The sequence below is a fragment of the Zonotrichia albicollis genome, chromosome 4 (assembly GCF_047830755.1).
Source record: "Zonotrichia albicollis isolate bZonAlb1 chromosome 4, bZonAlb1.hap1, whole genome shotgun sequence".
In the NCBI taxonomy this organism is placed as follows: domain Eukaryota; kingdom Metazoa; phylum Chordata; class Aves; order Passeriformes; family Passerellidae; genus Zonotrichia; species Zonotrichia albicollis.
In genome coordinates this window covers 2,802,054-2,821,012 of record NC_133822.1, presented here as the reverse complement: position 1 = coordinate 2,821,012, position 18,959 = coordinate 2,802,054, and the positions used below count along the sequence as shown (strand labels likewise).

General features: G+C 41.7%; 1 protein-coding gene across 2 annotated transcripts in view; it reads right to left on the bottom strand.

Moving 5' to 3' along the window:
- The window catches only part of CHCHD3 (coiled-coil-helix-coiled-coil-helix domain containing 3), a 168,132-nt gene extending 154,072 nt beyond the window's left edge, over positions 1-14,060 (bottom strand). Inside the window, exons 1-2 of one of the 2 annotated variants that reach the window (XM_074538668.1) lie at positions 13,884-14,060; positions 11,691-11,757 (exon numbers count right to left, since the gene is read on the bottom strand). In XM_074538668.1, coding sequence (XP_074394769.1) covers positions 11,691-11,757; positions 13,884-14,048 — 232 coding nt within the window. In that variant the 5' untranslated portion in view covers positions 14,049-14,060. The remainder of the gene's footprint in view (positions 1-11,690; positions 11,758-13,883) is intronic. The other variant, XM_074538669.1, reaches the window with a different exon arrangement.
- Between the last annotated feature and the right edge of the window lie 4,899 nt (positions 14,061-18,959).

The following is an 18,959-nucleotide window of genomic DNA, read 5'->3' as shown; positions in this document are numbered from 1 at the left end:
TTTTTAATAAACTGTGATTCTTAATAAATTGATTGTTAATAAATTGTAACTGTTAATAATTGTAATTGTTAATAAACTGTGATTGTTAATAAATTGTAATTGTTAATAAATTGTGATTGTTAATAAATGGTAATAGTTAATAAATTGTAATCGTTAATAACAATTGTAATTTTTAATGAATTATCCTGTGAAATCTACCTCTGTGGCTAAAGCTGGTTAATAACTTTAAAAGCTGTTCTGGCAGAGAAAAACATGAGAGTCCATAATCCTGTGGAAAAACCAAGCAGGGGAAGTGTCCTTGCAGGTAAAAAGGTTAATGAAAGAAAAAAGAAGATAACACTCATCAATAGCTCTGCTGATCCCAATAAACAGATTTCTCAGTGCTTGAGTTGCATGGCAAAATAAATCAGAATATCAAACTTCCACATTGTACATTTAAAGCCATTTCACAGTAAATTTTAAAGGGATTTAAAATTTTTTTCCCAGTAAAAGGCAAATATTGAGAGAAGTAAAAAAGGTGACTCCTTTTTTTATCTCCATATCAAGTCCTAATTTCATTTATTGATGACAAAAGGCTGCAGAAATCCTGAAAGCAATCGCTCCATCTCAAAGTGGGGACAAAGGAAGCAGCAGTGAGGAATAAATGGATTTTTAGGAGCTGTTGTGGTTCCTAAATCTCATCTCCTGCTGATAACAAGGGGATCTTACAAAGGATCCAGCAGAGCAAAGCAGAATTGGAAAATTTGTTTATTCAGCTCTGATGGAAACTCCAGCACGTTCAGGCTTGGAATTGCTGACTGGAAAAGGGATGAGGGAAAAAATTTAAATATTTGTACAACGTCCTGGATGTGAGAATTGCTTTTATAAAGGAGAATTTTCAAGAATTTCTTGCTTTGAAGATAAGATTTTCATAGTCCAACAGCTCATAGAGCAGCTTGTTTAATTTGGAGAATAATTTGGAAGTGAATTCAGTCACCAAGTGGGAAAAACCATTTATTTCATGTAATATTAACAGCAGCTTGGAAATAGCCAAAATTCACATTTCAAATATCTGCACCTTCAAGTAACTCCTAGAAAGGATTTATTTCTCTCAATAAAACTGGAGGTGATTTCACACTTTGTGATGCTTTTTCTCCAACTCCAACCAAACCAGGTTTTTTATTGAATTATCAGCACACAGCTACAGCATTGTCAACTTTGAAATGTGTGTTTTCAGCCCAATATTCAGGCCTGCATCGCTGCTTTTTATAATAAATCAAAATATTTCAACTTTGAAATGGGTGTTTTTAGCTCAATATTGAAAATATTTCAACTTTGAAATGTGTCTTTTCAGCCCAATATTCAGGCCTGCATCGCTGCTATTCGTAATAAATGAAAATATTTCAACTTTGAAATGTGTGTTTTTAGCTCAATATTGAAAATATTTCAACTTTGAAATGTGTGTTTTTAGCCCAATATTCAGGCTTGCATCGCTGCTTTTTGTAATAAATGAAAATATTTCAACTTTGAAATGGGTGTTTTCAGCTCAATATTGAAAATATTTCAACTTTGAAATGTTTTCAGCCCAATATTCAGGCCTGCATCGCTGCTTTTTATAATAAATGAAAATATTTCAACTTTGAAATGTGTGTTTTCAGCTCAATATTCAGGCCTGCATCAATGCTTTTTATAATAAATGAAAATATTTCAACTTTGAAATGTGTGTTTTCAGCCCAATATTCAGGCCTGCATCGCTGCTTTTTGTAATAAATGAAAATATTTCAACTTTGAAATGTGTGTTTTTAGCTCAATATTGAAAATATTTCAACTTTGAAATGTGTGTTTTCAGCCCAATATTCAGGCCTGCATTGCTGCTTTTTATAATAAATGAAAATATTTCAACTTTGAAATGTGTGTTTTCAGCCCAATATTCAGGCCTGCATCGCTGCTTTCTGGAATAAATGAAAATATTTCAACTTTGAAATTTGTGTTTTCAGCTGAATATTCAGGCCTGCATTGTTGCTTTTTATAATAACTGAAAACAGGCTCTAAACAATATGTAATTATGATGTTTATGGTTATTTTCATGATTCAGAAATGGTATAAAAATAAAAGATAATGCTGAAATGCTTGAAATTCTCACAACATCATTAATCCAACACCTGCATTTTTAATGATCTGCAATGAGATCTGCTAATCAAAACCACTTGTGCCAATGGCTGGTCTCAGTTATGAAATACTTAATACAAATTGTGGTTTTTTTAGTGCTATAAATTAAAAGCAGGAAGAAAATCAAGGGGAAAAAAAGAAGCTGAAAAGGTGAAATAGGAAAATCTTAAGGATAAAGAATAATTTGATTATCACCAAGATGCTCCCAGGTAATTCAGGAATTATTAAGGTTCACTTGGAGTAGAATATTATGTTTTATTCTGCTAATAGAATAGAATAAAAGCAAAAATAAATGTGTTCAATACTGAAACACAAAAAATCAGTGAGTTTTGACCATGATGTGGTTTCAGTGGTGCTCCTCCAAAGATTGCAGCTTCCTTGGGTTTCTGATTAACACAAAATCACTTTTCTGGATAACCACTGGTTTAATCCTTCCTACCTATTTCTCCTGATATCCTTTTTTTCCTCCTTAAATTTCATAAATTGGTGCCAACTCCCCTTGATGAGAAATGTGAATCAGTAGGGTCAGGGATAAAGGAGATTTTGGTCAAGGATAAACTGGCTCCCTCTCATGGATGGGGGAAAAGGAGAGGGGGGAAAAAGGAAAGGGGAAAAGTGAAAGGAAAATGGGAAATGGAAAAGGGGAAAGGAAAGAAAGGGAAAGGAATGAAAGGGAAAGGAAAGGAAAAGGGGAAAAGGACAAAAGGACAAAAGGAAAAGGAGAAAAGGAAAACGGAGGAAAGGAAAGAAAGGAAAAGGAGGAAAAGGGAGGAAAGAAAAAGAGGAAAAGGAGAAAAGGAAAAGGAGGAAAGGAAAAGGGGGCAAGGAAAAGGAAAGGGAAAAGGGAAAGGGAAGGAAAAGGGAAAAAAAGTGAAAAGGGAAAAGGAAAAGGGGAAGGGAAAAGGGGAAGGGGAAAGGGGAAGGGAAAAGGGGAAGGGAAAAGGGGAAGGGAAAAGGGGAAGGGAAAAGGGGAAGGGAAAAGGGGAAGGGAAAAGGGGAAGGGAAAAGGGGAAGGGAAAAGGGGAAGGGAAAAGGGGAAGGGAAAAGGGGAAGGGAAAAGGGGAAGGGAAAAGGGGAAGGGAAAAGGGGAAGGGAAAAGGGGAAGGGAAAAGGGGAAGGGAAAAGGGGAAGGGAAAAGGGGAAGGGAAAAGGGGAAGGGAAGGGAAGGGAAGGGAAGGGAAGGGAAGGGAAGGGAAGGGAAGGGAAGGGAAGGGAAGGGAAGGGAAGGGAAGGGAAGGGAAGGAAAGGAAAGGAAAGGAAAGGAAAGGAAAGGAAAGGAAAGGAAAGGAAAGGAAAGGAAAGGAAAGGAAAGGAAAGGAAAGGAAAGGAAAGGAAAGGAAAGGAAAGGAAAGGAAAGGAAAGGAAAGGAAAGGAAAGGAAAGGAAAGGAAAGGAAAGGAAAGGAAAGGAAAGGAAAGGGAAAAGGGAAAGGAAAAGGGAAAGGGGAAAGGGAAAAGGGAAAAGGGAAAAGGAAAAGGAAAAGGAAAAGGAAAAGGAAAAGGAAAAGGAAAAGGGAAAAGGGAAAAGGAAAAGGAAAAGGAAAAGGAAAAGGGAGGAACAGGAAAGGAAACCAAAAGTGAAGCATCTTTTACAAACCATTCAACTCCTTCAGTGAAAAGTTCCAGAGATAAAAGGATAAACAGAACCTTCCTGGGAAGGAACCATCTCCCACCCTAAGAACACAGCTGAGATGAAATGCTTGTTTTTATGTGATTAACATGAGGTGAAATCAAACGTGGTTAATGAAGCTAAAAATGAGAATCTGATAAATTGGCTCTGTGAAGCATTGCCAGAGGCACACAATGAACCTTGCAAAAAAACGAAAGGCAAGAAATGTCCTTTCCTTACTCCTTAAATTCCCATTTCAACCAACAGGTAGGAAATATCTGAAGCCAAATTTTCAGTTGGGCAAAACTTGAATATGATATCATTGAAAGCCAAGGACTTCAGAACACAAGCAAAGCAGGATGTTGGAGATTTTTTCAGGGATGGCTTGGAAGGCAGCTGTGGGGGACAGGTTCTCACAGCCTGTTTCTGTGAACAGCAGAGGTTCTCAGGTTGTTTTTAATTACAGGTAAAAGTGACAAACATGAAGGCCTTGAGAGCCTTGCACATCAGAGTTCTCAGGCAGCTTTCTCATAACAAGTGGATGTTCTATCTTTGGCTGTTTTGGGAAAGCAAGAATAATTTTGAGAACCCAAATCTTGGTATTGAAAACATAAGGAGGGGTTGGTATGTTATCTCTGACCTATTGTGAGCTCAGATTTTGCAATATGCATGAACTTGATTAACACTGTTATAAAAGGTGATTGATTGATGAATAAAGTGGAGTCGATGGCTGACCAACGCAAGGTGGGTCGTCTCCCTCCAACTTCATTAGCAGGATGAGGGAAAAAATTGTGGCAAGAAAAGTTTTTCCCATTCCCCAGAGGCCGAGGAAAAGGATCTCTAAGTGGTACCTCCTGTTTAACTAAAAAACAACTGCACCAACAAAACACTTCACCTGCCTCAGCTGACAAGGGATGAGGAGTTTAGGAACACTTTGCTGCAGCCTGAAGATGAAAGAATAAAACAAAGCTTTTCTTTTCATCTTAATGCGATTAAATCGTCCATTTAAAGGGGTTTTTACCACCACACTGAGGAGTCTCTGCTGTAAATAAAATGGGATGGGAAGAAAAGGAGCAATTTAGTATTAAGCTTAAAGGTTTTAGTGCCTGGAAGTCTCCTTGTGCTGCTGAAGTGGTGTTGTATCTAACAAGTGATATTTTTCAATAATACAGAGAAAATAAATGCACTTAAACTCCTCTGCTCCTCCAGTCAGTGCAGAGAGAAATTTGGATAAGAATATTTGGTGTACTATAAAACCAGAGAGGATTCTACAGAGCACAATAACAATTTCCTTGCTTGGTGCTATCAAGACTCGTGTTGGCAAAATCAAACAGCTCTAATTTACTCAATGGGTTTATCTCCTTAAAATGGTCAATGGTTTTTATTTTGTTCTTTAAGATTAAAAAAAAAAAAATCATTCAAACTGCTCCAAATGATTTCTATTCCAACAATCCCTTAAATGACAAAGCTCTTTATCTGAGCCAACTATCTGGGCTTTGTGACCTGTAATCCCAGGAAGGGCTGGGAAGGACAAAGAGGAAAAGGACAGAACAGAGACAATTCTGCAAGAACACACATGGCACATTTCTAACACAGACAAATGGCTCCCAAACAGGCATTTTCTGATTTTTAATGCATAAAATAACCAAAACCAAGGAAAAACGAAAGAAAAAATAACCCCAAAACATGTTGTTAGATAGGTTTTAAAACTAAGGAAAAATGAAAGAAAAAAAAAAACAAACATGTTGTTAAATTTTAATTAATTTTAACATAAATAATATTCCCCAAATTCAAAAACTCTACCACACAAGTCAGAGATAAACTCTGAGCTGCATTTACAGCAAGCTCAGCCTAAGGCTGGGCTCTAAGTCCTAAAGCTTTGCCAGGATTTAACTACAAATACAATAACCAAAAACAATTTACTCAGAACTAGTAAAAGGCAATGGCACCACTTCCATCCATAAATGCATAAAGTCCTTAAAACTCATTATTTCCTGATGTTTTGCAAAGGGCTCCATGAACTGAACTCTCCCTCCTGAACTGAGCTTAGTAGAAATTAATGCAAAAATCACACTAGAAATTAATTCAAAAATCACACTAGAAATTAATGCAAAAATCACACTAGAAATTCATACAAAATCACACTAGAAATTCATACAAAAATCACGGTAGAAATTCATACAAAAATCACGCTAGAAATTCATACAAAAATCACACCAGAAATTCATACAAAAATCACACTAGAAATTCATACAAAAATCACACTAGAAATTCATACAAAAATCACACTAGAAATTAATGCAAAAATCACACTAGAAATTAATACAAAAATCACACAGCAGCCACTAACAGATGTTTTCCACAATGATTTTCCTGCTAAGCACTGGAAGATGAGGCTTTAACAAGCACAAATCTCGTGCTCCCACATGAAAAAGCAGAAGGTTTTAACTTTTAACTCACAAGCCATTGCTAAACAAATACTTTGGATGTGCTTGTTAAACAGCAGCTATGACAAAAATCCCTTTATTTGTGTGCTACACAAGATTTGGAGAGGCAATGTCTGCACTCAGCACTCTGCAGCCTAAAGCAGAATAGCATGAAATTTAATTTCCCCAAATCCACCAGAGACCCAAAAAGCACATGGAAGGCAGTACATAAAAATTACCTGTTTCTAAGAATAGATGGAAACAAAAAGTGACATTTATAAATGAAGGCTCTCTGAAAAATAAATTCTGCCTCTCTGCAAGAAGCCACACACAGAAAATCATTTGTAAAAGGCAAAAACTACAGAAGAAAGTGGCTGTCACTGCAATGAGTGTGGCTGAGACTTATTTATTTCCACATATGAGGACAGGACCTGGCACATTCAGGGCTCTTCCTTGAAATTTCATCTGGAATAGCCCAAGTTTTCCATCAGTTGTAAAATAAAAACCATTAAATCAATTAAATGTCCCCCTGGTATCTGACAATAGTCATGGGATAAATTGCCTTGCACCCTGGCCCTCATGTGAGGGGAAAAACCAAAACCACGGCTCAAGGCCACAGAAACCAAAACCATGGCTCAAGGCCACAGATTGAAAAACTAAATTCCTTCATTTGCAGAACCCTTGGAAACTCAGAATTAGTTTCTGAGCTTGCTGAACACTGAATTACAACCAATAAAGCAACAGTGGGAGCAGAAGGGGGGCTGGGAATCACCCAATGCAATCCCAGCCCACACAGGGGCCTCTTTTCCCAAACAGAGCCAAGCAGGATTATCTAATTCCAAGGAAAGAAACGGAAATATGAAGGCAGAGACAGAGAAATCCCTGCTAAATTTGGCCTGGCCAAACTGCAGTGACACAAACACAGAATTGCAGAATGGGTTGGGATGGACTTTGGAGTTTTCAGCTGATCCAGGCAGGATAATTTCCCCTTCAGGCTGCTCCAGCCTGGCCTTGGGCATTTCCTGGAACCCAGAGCCAGGCCCAGCTCCCCACCCTCACAGAAAAAACTTCCTTCAACACAAGTTTATATCATGTCAAAGTCCAGGTTCATGTTAACACAAGTGGCATTTCTCAGAGCATCTTTAAATCTATTTAATTCTATATTTAAGCTGTTCTGATGAGGAGTTGCTTGGTTTAAATCACTGCACACCACGTCAGGATTGTGTGGTGTTCACAGGGGTCTGAGGGTGAGGGAAGAGACGAGGATCTGACTCCAGGTTTCAGAAGGCTGATTTATTATTTTATGATATATATTATATTAAAACTATGCTAAAAGAATAGAAAAAAGGATTTAATCAGAAGGCTGGCTAAGAATAGAAAAAGAATGAAAACAAAGGCTTGTGACTGACCAGAGAGTTCAGAAAGCCATTCTGTGATTGGCCATTAATTAGAAACAACCACATGGACCAATCCCAGATGCACCTGTTGCATTCCACAGCAGCAGATAATCAATGTTTACATTTTGTTCCTGAGGCCTCTCAGCTTCTCAGGAGAAAAAATTCTAAGGAAAGGATTTTTCATAAAATATCCTGGCTACAGTTAGGACAATGAGCAGATGAGGTTCATTGTAACATCAATTAGAGGTTAAAAAACCACATTTGCAGATGTTCCAACATCTTTTGCCTTTTATTCCTGCTTGCTTTTAGTGTGAAATCCCTCAGTGCAGGGGATGTGTCAGCACTCAAAAAATTTATATAATATAACATAATATAATATAATATAATATAATATAATATAATATAATATAATATAATATAATATAATATAATATAATATAATATAATATAATATAATATAATATAATATAATATATACCAATAAATATATATTACCATGTATTATAGATATATATTTATATGTAATGTATTAATAATACCGAATATAATATTATATAGGGATATTGTTGTATATTAATAATATAATATTATAATAATTATATCATATTATATCAATAATAATATTAATAATATATAATTATACATAAATATAGACATATATAACATAAATTTTATTATATTATATTATATATTATTCTTATTTTGGATATTACTAATAATAATATTACTATTAAATTATATCAAGCAAATCACGGCCTTTCAGGCTATCAGTGATCCACAACCATCTCAGTGTTATATTATATTATTATATTATATTATATTATTATTATATATTTTAGTATTACATATTATTTTTATATTATTATTATATATATTATGATATATATTAAACTATACTAAAAGAATATAATAGAATTTTTATTCTTATTATTATATATTATTCTTATTGTGGATATCATTAATAATAATATTATTATTAAATTACATGAAGCAAATCGTGGCCTTTCAGTGATCCATAACCTGAGTGTTGCCTGAGGCTGCTACTCCATTTATTTCAGGTTTCCAGTACAAGTTTAAAACACATTTTTAGGAAGAATTCCCAGAGCTGTAAATAGAGGAGGGCAAATAATAAAAACAAAAGCAAAACCCAAACTCTCCTGGCTCCTGCATCAGGAAAAAAGGAAAAATCCACACCAGGAACTTCCTGAGCTTCCCAGGTGTCTCACAGCAAAGGGAACCAACCCAGGCACTGCCAATATTCTGATTTTTTGTGTTCTAAAAACAAGAGGAATTCTAGAAAGTGACATCACAAATGTCAGTTTATTTCATCTCTCAGTTCATGCAAAATGCTGCTGGAACGAAAAGGGGGATGGAAGCAATTAATCCATGAAAGGGCAGAGAGCTGCCAGCTTCATTTGCAGAGGATTCAGCCCAACTCTCTAAACTTCAGGTGCTCCCAAAAACTGAAAACACAGAATAATTCTCACAACCAATACTGCAAAGCCTCCCTCTAATTTCTCCAGGGATATTTCAGTTTTAAATTCAGTTTTTCATGCAGTATCCAGCTGTCCATAATTATTAATATAATCAGGACTTGCTGAAACTCTTCAAAAATATTAAATTTTAAAAATTTATAATCCTGATTTTTCTGAGTACTGGAATGTGCGTTTCCCCAAATGTATCCCTGAAAGCTTTTTCCTATGTGACCTCACACCCAAAAGGTGAAATTTGTTCTAAAGTTCACTTCAATCCTGGATTTCTCTCCAATTAGAAATCCTTGAAATCCTCACATCCCAATAAAATCTTCCCATGTTTCTGACACAAGGTAAACTCCACCCAAAACCACACAGCAACACAAAAAAAGACACCAAAACACAAAAATTCATCCATGAAAACAAGCAAGGGATGCCCCAGCTCCCGAGGAGGCACCTGCAGGGATGTTTTATTTCACCCCTACAGAATATTTTGTGATATAAATCAGCCTTGGCTCATTTATTTAATGAGGATACAATAATAAATACAGTGAAAAAAAAGGAGAAAAATTCTCTGTGCCCTTAACAGAATCTGTTTCTTCAAAGGGGAAAAAGAAATTACTGAGCTAGTGACAATCTTAATAATTTAAGAATTTATTCTTCTTTTTTCTCCCCTAATAAACTATTAGTTTTTCTAATATGTACTAAGCTAAAATGAATTAAAGCATTCTGTCTCTGAAGCTTTAGGTATAATACACACCCAGAAAAAAAAATAAATAAATAAACTTCATTGCCTGACCAAATTACTTTCCATCAATATTGCTTTAGGAATTACAGCCAGACTTGAAAGATTTTACACTTGTTAAATATTTTAGTGCATTTAATATTACTCAGAAGGCAGCAAGTGAGGCAAGCAAGCTGAGATGCTTTCAGACATCGGCTTTAGATGTCAGCTCTCAGTAAAAGTGGATGTAATTTCATTTCTGACCCCAAACTGAGTCAATAAATTCATCACTATTGGCAAGCACCAAGACACACATTCTTCCATGGAACTTAATCCATTATTCCTCCACCAGAAGCTACCAGAGGTTGCCTGGAAGAAAGGGCTGGGTTTGAGAGCTTTGACATCTTCTCTTATTTTTGTGAAGTGTTATTTGTCTGGGATACAAAAGCACTTCTTCAAAATCACAAGTTCTTCAGGGAAAAATACATTTAATGCTTTCCAAGCTTGAGAATGTTCAGCAATTCATGGAATCCTGGAATGGTTTGGGTGGGAAGGGATCTTAAAGAGTTTTTAATTCCATGGCAGGGACAGCTCCCACTGTCCCAGGGGGCTCCAATCCTCCCTTGGGCACTGCAGGGATCAGGGGCAGCCCCAGCTGCTCTGGGAATCCCTTCCCAAAATCCCAGCCCAGGCTCCCTCTCCAGGGAATTCCCTCCATTCCCAGCTCTCCCAGCCTGGCATTGGATCCATCCCCACCCCAACTCCTCTCCAGGAAGGGATTTTGGGCTCTGGGGGCTTCACTGGCAATCTCAGCACTCCAGGAAGGGTCTCCCTTCCCTTTGCCATCCCCAACTCCCATAAAAACCCCTGGGGATGGATTCTGAGTGTCCCAAATGCCAGAATGGTTTGGGTGGGAAGGGCCCTTCAAGCCCATCCCATTCCAAGCCCACCATCCCAGGCTGCTCCAGCCTGGCCTTGGGCACTGCAGGGATCAGGGGCAGCCCCAGCTGCTCTGGCAATGCCAGCCCAGGCAGGAATTGCTCATTGCCAAGATGCCACCCATGGCTGCCCTCTGGCAGTGGGAGCCATTCCCTGGGTGCTGTCCCTGCAGGCCTTGTCCCCAGTCCCTCTGCAGCTCTCCTGGAGCCCCTGCAGGCCCTGCCCTGTGCTGGCAGCTCTCCCTGGAGCCTTCCCTGCTCCAGGGGAACATTCCCAGCTCTCCCTGGAGCCTTTCCTGCTCCAGGGGAACATTCCCAGCTCTCCCAGCCTGACATTGGATCCATCTCCTCTCCAAGACATTCATGGACCCAGGGCCTTCACTGGGAATCTCAGCAAACCATGAAGGGTCTCCCTTCCCTTCTCCTCTCTTTTCTCTCCCCATTTTCCATAAAAATCCCTCGGGATGGATTCTGAGTGTCCCAAATCCCAGAATCCCAGAGCAGTTTGGGTGGGAAAGGACCTCCAAGCTCATTCCAGGGACTCCTCCCCTGTCCCAGGCTGCTCCAATCCTTCCTTGGGCACTGCAGGGACCCAGGGCATGCAGGATTCCAACACTTCCCAATCTAAAAGTCAGTTTTGATTACAGGACCAAGAATTTGCCCTTCAGAAAGGAAGGGAAAATTCCCTTTCCCTTTAAGGCATATCTGGATATTTGCATGTTCTGAGGTGTTTTGAGTTTTTAAAGTCTTTAACAATGGACAACAGTGTGGAAAACCAACTCGAATTTTTGTTTTACACTGGAAAAAAAACCAACAGGAATTAACTCCTCTAATAATCAACAAGCTAAAGATGAGCTGAAAAGTTCATGTCCTAAAAACCATCTTTGTGAAAGGGCAGTGGGTTCATTGTGATGCTCTGAAGGGCAAATCTGGTTTGTTTTTTGCCATGAAAAGCAGAGAAGGAGGAGCAGAGCTCACCTGCCCCTCGGTGCTGTCTGCCACTGCCTGAGGGCTCCTTCATGCGATCGATGACGCTGTCAGACAGCTGCAAATAACAACAGAGAAACCTCAGCTCCTTCCCGTCCCAAATTCCCCTCCAAACGGAGAAAACTCCATAAAAACAGAGCCAGGAGATTCCACACAACACATGGCAGCTGCTCAAATCCAACCCCCAACATGAAACACTGCCCTTTGTTGTTCACAGCACTCACCTCACAAATTAACACAATAAAATTATTCTGGCTCTCACAGGGAAGAGGAAAGGAAATAAAACACTTTTGGGCGTGTTGCTGGTTATTAATCATTATTTTTGTCTTTCTCAGTGATTTAATTTGTCTTTCTGAGGTGCACAGCACTCAGGGCAGGAAGAATTTCACCCTTCCAAGGACTTGTGCAACACAGGTGCACAAAAGTTCACAAAGTTCATTCTGATGTTGACACAAGCACAGAAAAATATTCAAATTGTGCAGAACCCATCAGTGCAAGAGCAGCCTCCAGTTCCAGATCTGTGGAAGGCCATGGATAAAATTAACCAGAGGGAAAGAATTATTTGCATAAGGACTTGTGGATTCCAACTTCTGTCATCAAAGCACGGAATTATTTCGGTTGGAAGAGAATTAAAGAGTTTGAATTCCATGCCCTGGCATGGCAGGGACATATTTCACTGTCCCAGGGTGCTCCAAGCCCTGGCCTTGGGCAGTTCCAGGGATTCAGGGGCAGTCACAGCACATGAACTCCACTCTGTATGGAATATATGAATTATATTTATATATAATTTTATTATATATAATTTAATTATATTATGTATATTATAATTTATATTTATATATAAATATTATACATTTATATTACTGTCACCTATTTACTCAAGAGCATTAAATGACCAAAAATTGAAAATATCCATCTGCTGAAACACAATGAACTCTCAGGGCTCATCCTGCACCTCTCCTCTCGAAAATCAGCAATAAATGACAAATTATCATCACTCCTGGTAGGAGCCACACATGGAAAGAATCCCTAAGATGCAGGAATTCCTGAAGTTTGTTGTGTCACAAGTTTTGGGCTGCCCCAATCCTTCCCTGGATGTGAAAAACGCCAATCACTTGTTTACAAAGTGTGAGTTTTCAAAGTTTAACAGTAATAAAATGGTGATAAAAATAGGAATATAATTAGAGTAATAATAATTTGGACAATTTGGATTAGGACAATATGAGATAATAAAAACAGAGAGTTAGGGACTGTCTGGGTACCTTTTCTGGGAAAAATAAGCCTGTAAAAGGACCCACGTTAACAGAGGATTAACCCTTAAAAGCAACAGCCTGTTGCATATTCATACACCCCATACATGATGCATAAATTCCATCAAACACAGGATTGTGTCTGGGCTTTTCAGCTCCTTCCGCTGAATCCTGACAGTGCCTTTGAGTTGGGAAGAAGTTCATTTTTTCTGATAAGGGAGCAATAAATTCCCTTTCTCTGAAAGATTCAGGTGTCCTGTGGCTGCTGTCTCACTGCGAGTCCTCTCTTTAGAAAAAAAGGATCCTACATAGCATAGTTTCTATTTTAACATTTTGTTATAACCTAAAACTCTATTTACCACACTACTTAAGAGAATGAACACAGTATCACTTTCTAACACAACACATATAAAATTCATTGGAATATTTGTGAAAATCCAATCATAAAATGGCCATTTTTCACATTGGACGTCTCAGGGACCGAGGGGTGTCACAGACAGCAGGGGTGGCATTGCTGCCATCAGATCCCGGATCCCTGGAATGTCTAAATCCAGGCTGGACAGGGTTTGAGCAGCCAGGACAGTGGCAGGTGTCCCTGCCATGGCAGGGGTGGCACTGAGTGATCTTTAATGTCCTTGCAGAGCCAGCCAGGCAGTGAGCGGTGTCACACACAGATTCTCGGCGTGCAGGGCAAAGGGAGGAGCTCAATGTGGAGGTCAGGCAAAGACAAACGCAGCTCCTGCAGCCACACAGAGCCCCCAGAGCGGCCCACACGCTCCTTATCCCCCCGGAGAGGGGAGATCCCTGCGGGCAGCGGGACACCAGCGGGGGCAGCCATTGGGACAGCGACACGGGGGAGGGACATGGGAAGGGGAGCAGCGGCCAGGCCAGGCCCGCAGCGCTGCGGCGAGCCCAGGGCCGGCCCCGCGCTCACCCGCACGCCCTTGACCACGGTGATATTCTCATTCTCGTCCGCCTCGAAGGTAACGCGCCGGGTGCTGCCGCCGCCGCCCATCTCGGCCCCGCGGACACACGGACGGCCCCAAGGAGACTCAGCGAGCACGCTGCCAGCGCGCCCCGCAGCAACGCCGCTTCCCATTGGCCAGCCGAGCCGCCCCGCCCGTAGAACGCCGCGTCCTATTGGCTGAGCCGGGTCGTCGCCATGGAAACGGCGCGGCCCGCCCCTGCCGGGGAGAGACAGGTACCCGGAAAGGTGCGGGAAGTTTTTCAGGGCGAACTTCACGAGGGGCGCGGGGACTACAAGTCCCATGATGCTCCGCGCAAGGAGGAAGCCGGAGGGGCGTGTCCATCCGCGCGGTGCGCGCTGGGTAGTGTAGTCATGGCCGCCTCTGAAATTGTGCACTAGCTTAGCGCCTGCCAGCACCTCCGGAGTGCTGAAAATCATATGGGGAGAGACTGAGGGAGCTGGGAAGGGAATGGAGAACCAGGAGGTGCTGAGGGAGCTGGGAAGGGGCTGAGCCTGGAGAATTGTCCCTGGGGGTGCTGGTGACAGTGGCTGGACATGCCCAGGTGTGCCCAGGTGGGCAGGAGGCCGCTGGCACCTGGATTTCCGCAGGAATGGAGCGGCCAGCAGGGTTAGGGAAGGGACTGTCCCCTGAGCTGGCACTGCTGAGGGACACCCTGGAACCTTGGGGTCAGCTCTGGGATCCTCAGGGCAGGAAGGACCTGGAGGGGCTGGAGAGGGTCCAGGAATGGATCTGGGAAGGGTCTGGAGAGGCTGAAGGAGCTGGGAAGGGTCTGGAGAACCAGGAGGGGCTGAGGGAGCTGGGAAGGGTCTGGAGAACCAGGAGAGGCTGAGGGAGCTGGGAAGGGCCTGGAGAACCAGGAGGGGCTGAGGGAGCTGGGAAGGGGCTGAGCCTGGAGCAAAGGAGGCTCAGGGGCCCTGGTGGCTCTGCACAAGTCCCTGCCAGGAGGGCACAGCCGGAGGGTCGGGCTGTGCTCCGGGGAACAGGGACAGGAGCAGAGGGAGCAGCCTCAGGGGAGATTTTGGGGACAATTTCTTCCCCAAAAGATTCATCCAGCCCTGGCACAGCTGTCCTGGAAGTGCTGGAATCCCCATCCATGAGGGATTTCAAAACCTTGTGGATGTGGCATTGGGGACATGGTCAGTAGTGGCCTTGGCAGTGCTGGGAATGGTTGGACTCGATGCTCTGGGAAGGCTTTTCCAGCCTAAACCATTCCACGTGTGAAAAATGCCTAATTTATGCTTGGCTTTTTGCAAATATTCAAATGAATAGTATATGTGTTATGTAAGAGAGTGATGCTGTATTAAATTTCTTAAGTAGAGTGCTAAATAAAGTTTTAGGTTATAAAATAAGATTAAAATAGAAACTATGCTGTGTAGGATACATTTCTAAAGAAAGGACTCGCACTGAGATAGCAGCCACAGGACACCTGAATCTTTCAGAGAAAGAGAATTTATTGCTCCATTATCAGGAGAAATGAACTTATTCCTGCCTTGCTCAGCCTTGAAGACTCCATCAGGATTCAGAGGAAGGAGCTGACACTGCCCAGACAGAATCCTGTGTTTGAATGGAATTTATGCATCATGTATGAGATGTATTAACTTGCAACAGGCTGTTGCTTTTAAGGGTTAATCCTCTGTTAACGTGGGTCCTTTTTCAGGCTTATTTTTCCCAGAAAAGGTACCTGGACTGTCTGTAACTCTTTGTTTCTATTGTCTCATATTGTCCTAATCCAATTTGTCCAAAATTTTTATTATTCTAATTATATTACTATTTCTATAACCATTTTATTACTATTAAACTTTTAAAACTCTAGAAACAAGTGATTGGTGTTTTTCACACAGAGAAAACAGGTGAGAGCCCCTGGGCCTGGGCTGGTGCCTCATTCCCTTTTCCACATGAAATTCCCATTAGCACAGCCCCTTTGGGCATTTAATTTCCTTTCCAGCAGATTAATAATGTTATTAATGAATTGTCTTTTCAGCCTGCAAGATAAACTGCATCTGAATCTGGCTGTTCTGGGAGCTTCTTTTTCTTCCTGAAGTCCCAAATCTTCTGCTGGGTCAAATGCTAACAAATAACAACAGCCAGAATATTTGGGAAATTTCTCTTTGCTTCTTTTCTCCTTCCAAGGAGGCTCAAGGAGGGAAAGCCAATTTGCACCAAAGTGATCCCAAAACCTTCCCCTCCCCTCTGCCCCAAGGTGAATTTTGCACAATCCCAGCAGCTTTTTGCTGCCACATCTCATTTCTCTGTCCCCACACCACCAGCAGCATCAGCAGAGCTGCTCCTGCCTCCTTGATCCATTTCCAACCCGTTTTTATTTGGATATAAAGTGTCTGTCAGCCACCATTGCTGCCTTCCTTGGGGCTCAAGATCTTGCTGATGGCCACTTTGCTACCAAATAAAAATTGCTGGGGAATATTTCAAGGACACAAAGCTGTTCTCCTGAGGGGTGAGATGTGATGTTTATGGGCTGGTTTTATAGATGTTAAACCACTTTCTATGAGGGGGCACTGTTAAGAATTCACCATCCCTGAAACTGTGGGGGTTTTTTTCAGAGAATAAATGTGGATCTCTCCGTCTTCATTCTGAGCACTGCTAAGAATTCACCATCCCTGGAACTGGTTTTATTTTCACAGAATAAATGTGGCTCTCTCTGTGTTCATTCTGAGCACCAACAAACTGATAGCAATGAGTTTTCTTTATTTTTCCCCTCTGGGAATGTTTTTAAAGGGTCAAATTGTGTTTATTCAGTGAGTGATGGCACTTGTGGAAATGCTCAGCTCCAAATCAGAAGCAGCTCTTCCCAATTTATTTGGCAGGACCCAGACACAGCCCTTGCCTCACTGAACAGGATGATTTATATTTAGGAATTAAGGTTTTAACAACAGCTTTTTTCCTACCAGGGGCTTTTTATGATTGTTTTCTATGGCTGGAAATTACAGAACATATGCAGAGATTTCAGCAGGGGGGGTTAAAAAAAAAAAAGGGACAAATGGGCAGAATTAAATCTCAAAATGGCTTTGAGTCATTTTGCTGTGTCTGGGAAGTTCGGGGGCAGTGGGAAGAGCAGGACTGAGGTACCCCAGAATTTATGGCTCCCCTCTAATAGGTGGAAATGAGTCTTTGCTGCAGGCCAGGGCTATCTATATGCCAGGAGCTTCTCTCTGTGGGCTGCCAGGCCTATTGGAGAGCTCTTTGGAGGGTATTGCTGGATGGGAAAAATAAAATAAAATAAAATACTGTTAGAAATTAATGTTGGGAAAAGCTACAACAAATTTGCAGCCCAAAAATCATTTGTTAACTACTGGCAAATAAACTCCTGTCCAGCTCACAACTCTCAGGAGCAATCTGCAAACAGAGAGGGAAGTTGGGCTGTGTAAAAGTGGAACATTTTATATGTTCACATAAATAATGAGGTCATTTCAGGAGTGGTGTAATTGTGGTACATGGGATTGTAGGAGTTCTCTTCAGTGGTTAATAGAGAGTGCATTTCTACCAGGGAAAAAGACAACAAAAAAGCAGAGTGGCAAATAAAAGTGTAGCAATCAAAATCCATCTATTAATTGCTTCTGGTGGTGATTGATCTGAGCGCACTTCAGATGTGGGCAAGCAGAAAATCCACCTCAAACTGGCAAACTCCAGGTATGGAATTGAGAATCTGGAAAACAAGCAGGAACTTCAAATCAGGGAATCACAGGAAAGTTTGGAAAGCCCTTTGGGATAAAGTCTGAGCATTCCCAGCTCTGCCAAGGCCACCACTGACCATGTCCCCAAGTGCCACATCCACAGGGCTCTGAAATCTCTGCAAGGATGGGGACTCTACCACTGCCCTGGGCAGATGTGCCCTGGGGCTGGACAGCCCTTTCAGGGATGAAATCTTTCCTAATATCCAACCTAAACCTGCCCTGGCCCAGCCTGAGGCCGTTCCCTCTGCTCCTGTCCCTGTTCCCCAGAGCACAGCCCGACCCCCCCCCCCGGCTGTGCCCTCCTGGCAGGGACTTGTGCAGAGACACCAGGGCCCCTGAGCCTCCTTTGCTCCAGGCCCAGCCCCTGCCCAGCTCCCTCAGCCCCTCCTGGTTCTCCAGGCCTTTCCCAGCTCCCTCAGCCTCTCCTGGTTCTCCAGACCCTTCCCAGCTCCCTCAGCCTCTCCTGGTTCTCCAGGCCCTTCCCAGCTCCCTCAGCCTCTCCTGGTTCTCCAGGCCCTTTCCCAGCTCCCTCAGCCCCTCCTGGTTCTCCAGACCCTTCCCAGCTCCCTCAGCCTCTCCCGGTTCTCCAGGCCCTTCCCAGCTCCCTCAGCCCCTCCCGGTTCTCCAGGCCCTTCCCAGCTCCCTCAGCCCCTCCTGGTTCTCCAGGCCCTTCCCAGCTCCCTCAGCCTCTCCAGACCCTTCCCAGTTCCATTCCCTTCCCTGGACCTGTTCCAGCCCCTCCAGGTCCTTCCTGTCATGAGGGTCCCAAAACTGAACACAGAAATTGAGGTGTGAGGTATTTTTGGGGTCTTTTGTCATGGGGAGGAAAGATGAATCTGACTTTATGTTTTTAGAAGGATAATTGATTATTTTATGATATTGTTATATTAAAACTATACTAAAGAATAGAGAAAGGATACAGACAGAAGGCTTAACAAGATACTAGTTAAAACTTGTGACTCCTTCCAGAGCCTGGACACAGCTGCCTGTGATTGGTCATTAAGTCAAAACAATGCACATGAAACCAATGAAACAATCACCTGTTGGGTAAACAATCTCCAACCACATTCCAAAGCAGCAAAACACAGGAGAAGCAATTAGATAATTATTATTTTCATTTTTCTCTAAGGTTTCTCAGCTTCTCAAGAAAAGAAATCCTGGTGAAAGGATTGTTCTAGAAAATAAAACAATGACAGAGGTGGAGCCTCAGCAGTGCAAAAAACAATGATTAGGGTATCATTATTATTATTTTATTTTTAGGTTAAAAGCTTTCACTCTTTGTGCTGCCCTGTACTTTTCCACATTTTCCCTTTTTATGGGCAGGTTATAAAT